The sequence below is a fragment of the Terrapene carolina genome, unplaced genomic scaffold (assembly GCF_002925995.2).
Source record: "Terrapene carolina triunguis isolate 2854851 unplaced genomic scaffold, T_m_triunguis-2.0 Scaffold33934, whole genome shotgun sequence".
Taxonomy (NCBI): Eukaryota; Metazoa; Chordata; order Testudines; family Emydidae; genus Terrapene; species Terrapene triunguis.
In genome coordinates this window covers 3,852-10,638 of record NW_020698285.1, presented here as the reverse complement: position 1 = coordinate 10,638, position 6,787 = coordinate 3,852, and the positions used below count along the sequence as shown (strand labels likewise).

Genomic DNA, 6,787 nt, shown 5'->3' with positions numbered 1-6,787 from the left:
TGCTCAACAAGTCAGCATGCAGTGGTTTGCTGTAGGCCCAGAGGCCTTTCTTCCTCCAGACTGTGAGGCCAGTGGGTGTGTGAGGAAGTTGCCCCTTCAGTCCCAGGCACTAAATGGCCTTTCCTAGGAAAGCCCAAGTCCTTAAAAGAAAAAGTAATGTCAAGGAAGGTACTGAAGAGTTGCCTCTTGACAGCCTTAGGATCCTTCTCTACCTGACCAGGGACTTGAACCCTGGACTCTCAGATTAAAAGTCTGATGCTCTACCGACTGAGCTAGCCAGGCTCATATAAGAAAGAAGCAAGTTTGGTGCAGAAGAGAAACTAGTTAAGAAAAAGAGGGCAGGAAACAATACGGAAAACTTGCTACTCTAGCTCTCTTAGCAGCCCTAACCCCAGCCTGCTCCTCCATCTGGTGCCCTGAGACTTTCTTCTTTTTTTAGTTAAATATCGATCAGATCCAGGAGAAAACACGGTTATACAAAGCAAAATGAAATCACAGACAGAAATGCCATTGGAGAGATATATATATATAAAAAAAGGAAAATGCAATCCCCATCACATTATGGTATCTGGGCCAATCCTGCATGGAGAGCACCTGCTAATGTCCCTGTATGCTTATGAGAAAGCTGGAGCAACTGATACCAATGCCTGAATAGAAAACACAACCGCTCCCACTTGCCGCAGTAAAACCCTTTCCCTGCCCTCAGTCAGAGACCAGCAGGATGAAATCAAGGCCCATCCAGGTCCCAGAGCCCCTTTCACACCCGCCTCCACTCTGCTGCTGACTCAGTGTTTTTCCGCCATGGCCAGCCATTTGACGGCCACGGAAACCTGGTTAGGCCACTGCTACAGGGACCTGCCTTCATTGCTGAAGATGCTCCTCACAGCAGCTCTGCCAAAGGGGATACAATGCTATGGCATTGATTAGGCGTGGTGTGTCCAGTGATCTGAAGAGTTGGTTGCATTCTTTGTGGTTGCCTCACCATTCCCCTCAGGCCTGCCCTGCCCTCCAGTTCAGCCACCTGCTGAAAATTGAAAAACACAATAGTAGAGCCGTAAAGGGCTTCAAAGCCCACCGTGCCCAACCCCCACATCTCCGTACTTAAGGGGAACCTGTGCCATTAGCAAATAATTTAAGGCTCTTGTCAGTAAGATCTGGGGACAGTTGCTCACCTTCAGAGGAACCTCCCTGAAATTGGCCTGTCTCACCCTGTGGTACTTTGTCCTCCATATGGACTGAGCCGAAGGGGGGCCTCGCTGCTGTGGCTGACACTGCTGTGAGAGCGGCCACTCTTTCAGCTCTTTCCAGGGAGAGCATTACTGGTGGACTTTGTACACGTGTTATTGCTATATTAGTGTGTATGGTCCCCAGTTAAGGTGTGAAAGGAAAGATCTATGGAAGGAACTGGCTCCCTTCCTCTGGACCTCATGGGGTTAGGGGGGAGGGGGAATTTTAATAGTATCAGCCAGCCTGAGGACCGCGGGTCCTGTTTTCCTGACTATCAGAGGAAACTCTTTTACGATGAGCACTACTTGGCGCAGGTCTGTAGCGAGGTCAGATTAGAGGACATGTTTCTCTGTAGTGGAACCAGCAGAAGGTGGGCGATAGCCTCCTATTCCTCTGATCCAAGCTCACACCAGCTGCAGATAGGGTACACCTTTCCGCAGGGATAAGCCAGGAGTCGCATTGAGTGGACTTTTTTTGTGAAAGAGCACGTCGACAGCCCAGTGCAGGGTAGTGCCAATGGACTGTTCCAATCACACAGCACTCACCATGTGTCTCAATGTGGGCAATTCCCTGGCCCATGGCAGAGGATATTGGAAGCTGAACATTCAGAGCTTGCAAGATAAAGGGGCAGGGGGCCAAGCCTGTTGGTGTTGGCAGAACAGGAAAGCATCAGAGAGTTCTATGTCAACCAGGGGGATTGGTGGGCGTCGGTGAAGGAGGAGTTGGTGGCTTTGTTCCGGCAGCCAGGCAAACACTGCAACATTAAAGAATACCAGTGGTGCCAAGTCCTGCAGCATCGCCTGTGGGATTTCTATAAGACCATCCAGAGAGGGAAGGCAGTCAACGTGTGACTGTACAACCATATCAAGCAACATCTGGCCAGGTTCTGGGAGATGAGGCTGCAGTGGGCCCGATTTGAGCATGACCACCGAGTGAACGGAGGGGTGGTCTCTCCGGACATTTTTGCAGCCTGCAGAGAACAGAGACAAAGCAGGAGGATGCGGGAACTCAGGGCAGGACCCGCAGATCCAGTAGTGCAGGACCACAGTCGAAGGCTGGCCATCACGGAGGCCTATTATGGGGAGCTGTTCCAGGGCCGGGACATTGCCCAGCAGGTGCAGGAGAACTTTCTCTCCTGAGCCAGGGACTGCTCACAGCTGCTGTCAGGAGACAACCGGGGGAGTTTGCTGGAGCCCAGAACTCTACTGGGAAGTGCTGGAGCCTCTGACACCAGTGTTGATGAATGTCTTCAACAGCTCCCTGCACCACTAGGCACTGGGTCCATCACGATACGATGCTATCCTGGTATTGCAGGCCAAGATGGGAGACCTGACTGACATTCAAAAATGGAGGCTCTGTTTAATACCGACGACAAGATCTTGGCCCGAGCACTCGAGAGGAGGCTGGGAGGGGTAGCAGACTGACTGGTGCATTGTAGCCCGTTCAATGCGGTGTGAGGTCGGACAGTCACAGATTCCTTATGCAGCATGAGGGAGGTCTGTGAATGTGCACGCCGGGAGTAGTGGGAAGGTCACTTGTTGGCTCTGGCTCAATCCAAGGCCTTTGACTGAGTCAACCTGAACTATTTCTGGTGAGTGCTTAAACACTGTGGCGTTCCGGAGGAACTTTATCAGATGGATGCAGGTGCTGTACAAACAGGCCTCAGTCTGCCCGTTGGGGAACGGCTGGCTAGGGAACAAAATCCCTGTGCACGCAGGCATATAACAGGGCTGTCCCTTGAGCCCCTTCAGTACATGCTCTCTTTGGACCCTTTTCTCAGAGCACTCCACAGAAGCAGGGCAATGTGGGGCATGGTTTGCCCTGACCAGAGTCTGGGAGGACTGAGCGGGGGAGCTGTCGCATTGAAGGCGGTTGCCCATGCATATGACATGACTGTGACAGTGAGCTCCCTGGGCAACTGCCGCACTTTGGTGACACTATTGGAGGGGTACTCGGCTGCAGCCGGAGCCATGGTGAACCTAGAAAAGAGCAGGACCCTGTGAGTGGGATCGGACCCTGGTGGGGGTTTTCCCTTACCCATCAGGGGTTTGCAATTCGTAAGTAGCCAAGACAGGAGCACCCCCGGGGTGGTGAACATCTTGAGGGCACTGTTTGGGGTCGGGAACGTGAACTCGGAGAGGCAGCTGCTGGCCTGTGAGGAAAGGCTTGGCTGGTGGCATAACTGGACCTTTTCATTAGCCCAGAAGATTGTCATGCTGAAGACCTATCTTTTGGCCACAGGAAATTTCCTCAGCCATGTATTTCCCCCAGCTCCACGAGCTGAACACGATGGCCTTCCACTTCTTGTGTGGCAATAGGACATCCCTAGTCAGGAGAAGTGTGGCTTTCCTGCCGGCAGGGCTGGCTCCAGGCACCAGCCCAGCAAGCAGGTGCTTGGGGCGGCCAAGGGGAAGGGGCGGCACGTCGCGCTGTTCGGCGGCAATTTGGCGGTGGGTCCCTCCCGCCGAAGAAGAAAGTGGCACGGTGGAGCTGCTGCCGGAGTCCTTCCGATCGCAATTGCGATCGCGTCTTTTTTTTTTTTCCGTTGCTTGGGGTGGCAAAAACCCTGGAGCCGGTCCTGCATGCCAGTGACAGAGGGTGGGTTGGGCATGGTGGGCTTTGAAGCATTTTAACAGCTCCACTTTCTTGTTTTTCAATTTTCACTGGGTGGCTGAGCTGGAGGGCAGGGCAGGCCAGAGGGGAATGGCAAGGAAACCACAGAGAATGCAACCAACTCTTCAGATCTGGCCGTATTTTTATTTTTTTTGAGCCCATTGGGTACAGCAATGGGTTTAGGTTGGCCAATGGTGGCGGAAGGGGTAGGAGATTAGGCAGGCCCCCTGCTCCCTCTCTAGTGTTCATCCATAGAATATCAGGGTTGGAAGGGACCTCAGGAGGTCATCTAGTCCAACCCCCTGCTCAAAGCAGGACCAACACCAACTAAATCATCCCAGCCAGGGCTTTTCATAGGGTGGCTAGGTGGAAGGTGCTCACAGGATGGTTTAAGCCAGAGCAGTGGCCTCCCTCACAGCCGAAGTGGCCACAGCAGCAAGCCCTCCCTTTGGCCCTGTCCGCATGGAGATCAATGTACCACAGGGTGATGGAGGCCAATTTCAGGAACGTTCCACTGAAGGTGAGCAATTGTCCCCAGAACATACGGACAGGAGCCTTAAAGTATCTGCAAAGACATCCATGCACCATTCCCAAGCAAGGACAGCCAAGAACACGACCTCACCGGACACTTTGGGAAGTGAAGGAATATGAAGGGGGTGAACTCTGCATGGCTCAGACACAAGGTAACAGTTCTGGTATGATGGGGAAGGAGGGAATCTCTGAGTCACCCCACCTCCTTGCAGTGTCACAGAGCCTGAAATGACACTTAGTTCCCTGACATTGCTCCAGCTCTTCATTACATTTAAATATATTTTAAATGAGAAAAATAATCAACAAAATAACTGCTGTTCCGCACAATCCAGGGTAATGTGAGAACTGGGAATGAGACAATTTGTCCTCAGAGAGGAACTTGACGACTTGAACAATAACTTTGCACTGGAGGAAGAGTATAAATGTGAATCTCCAGGTCTGTTTAGACGAGGAAATGTGGTGGTGGTTAGCTCAGATCAGGAGGAAATGTGCTAGATAACCCCACCCACTCTCCATGGCCCATGTCTTTACTGCAAGAATAGCTGTCTTTTTACATCAGGAAAGCAAACTCAAGCTAGCTAACTCCATGGAAACCACAGTGATGAGGCCCAGGTAGATTTTACCTCAATGTAGCTGGTTGAAGACACCCCTTATTTCCCCCATCAGGGGTGATGGACATTCCTGGTAGAAAGGACACACACTCCCATGACTCGCAGGACAATGGAGTTGATAGAAAGGACCATAGGATCCACCCCAAAGAAGGGCAGGCTTCAAAAGTGGGCAACTCCTGTGTGGGAGCTGAGGGACTACAGTGTGCAAAAGATGCAAAACAGCCGTAACAGTCACTACCTGGGAACTGTCAAAAGAATAAAAGAAAAAAAATCTTCTGACAGTTCTAGAGAAGGTTTTTATGAAGTTTAACTCCTCTATGGATTCTCTGATGATAGATAAGGCCTGAGCTCTGAGTGAAGCTTTTCCCACACTCACAGCATTCATAGGGTCTCTGTCCTGTGTGGATTCTGTGATGTGTAATAAGGGTTGAGCTCTGAGAGAAGCTTTTCCCACACTCAGAGCATTCAAAGGGTTTCTCTCCCGTGTGGACTCTCTGATGAGAGATAAGGGAGGAGATGTCAGTGAAACTTTTCCCGCACTCACTGCATTCATAGGGTCTCTCTCCTGTGTGGATCCTCTGATGCGTAGTAAGGTTTGAGCTTCGAGTGAAGCTTTTACCACACTCGCAGCATTCATAGGGTCGCTCTCCCGTGTGGATTCTCTGATGAGAGATAAGGGCTGATCTCTGAGTGAAGCTTTTCCCGCACTCGCAGCATTCGTAGGGTCGCTCTCCTGTGTGGATTCTCTGATGAGAGAGAAGGGCTGAGCGGTAATTGAAGCTTTTCCTGCACTCACCGCATTCATAGGGTCTCTCCCCCGTATGGATTCTCTGATGGGTAGAAAGGTCTGAGCTCTGAGTGAAGCTTTTCCCGCACTCACAGCATTCATAGGGTTTCTCTCCTCTGTGTATTCGCTGATGTCTAATAAGGGCTGAGGTATGATTGAAGCTTTTGTCACACTCACAGCATTCATACGGTCTCTCTTTCGTATGGATTATCTCATGTCGAATAAGGGCTGAGCGGTAATTGAAGTTTTTTCCACACTCACTGCATGTATTCTCTCTCTTTTCCCTGAGGATTTTCTCCTGGGATGTACTTTCCTTGAGGTCCTTTTGAGTTTCCTGACAATTCATGGGTTCATCCACTCTCTCCTCTGAATGGTTTCCCTGCTCTCTCTCTGGTCTGTGGTAACTTTCACCAGCTTTTCCCGGCTCATGGTGCCTGGACACATCCCCTTTGGATCTTCGCAGTAATGCCCCATGCGCTTCGGCTAGCTGAGCATCTTCCTGGTGAGGATTCTGCTCCTCGTTCTCCCTCACCACCCCATCACTTACTAGAATAGAAGAGAAATCTCAGAATTAGGGATGTAAAGGCAGAGAGCGAACCCAAGTAAGTGCTGGGGAGACATAAAATAAACATCAGGGACTGAATTCCCCCAAACTCTTCCCCGTAGGGGAGAGCGGAGGGGATCAATTCTGCTCCACATCCAGGAACGGCCTTTAGGGTGGACCGTACGGGTGCCCCACCCAAGGGGGTGCCAGTCACAGGGTTTGGATTCCCACCTGACCTGCTGCCAAGAGGCTCGCTGGGCTGATGAAGGCGGCATGGGAGGCAGGCGAGCAGCAGCGTGGGGGTGGGGAAGAGACCCGAGCTGCAGGGGGCTGTTGGACGACCAGATGTCGGAGCCAGGTGACTGCTCCGGAGCAGAGGGGCCCCTCCTCTGCCCTGCTCCACGTGTGCAGCTGCTGCTGTTCCTGTCCCCACCACCCTCCATTCATCCCTGGAGTCGCCCCTGGCCACTCCCG

The 6,787-nt window shown here is 51.8% G+C and overlaps 1 protein-coding gene and 1 non-coding gene across 2 annotated transcripts; both read right to left on the bottom strand.

The window, feature by feature from the left end:
• Positions 1-209: 209 nt before the first annotated feature.
• Positions 210-282, bottom strand: TRNAK-UUU. The gene has a single exon. It is a non-coding gene; the product is annotated as a tRNA-Lys (tRNA).
• Positions 283-5,018: 4,736 nt separating this feature from the next.
• LOC112121065 (zinc finger protein 239-like) lies at positions 5,019-6,315 on the bottom strand (the record flags this gene model as incomplete). Its single annotated transcript, XM_029914254.1, has 1 exon — positions 5,019-6,315. A coding segment is annotated over one exon (1,049 nt), but the record flags the coding sequence as incomplete, so codon positions are not given.
• Positions 6,316-6,787: the final 472 nt, after the last annotated feature.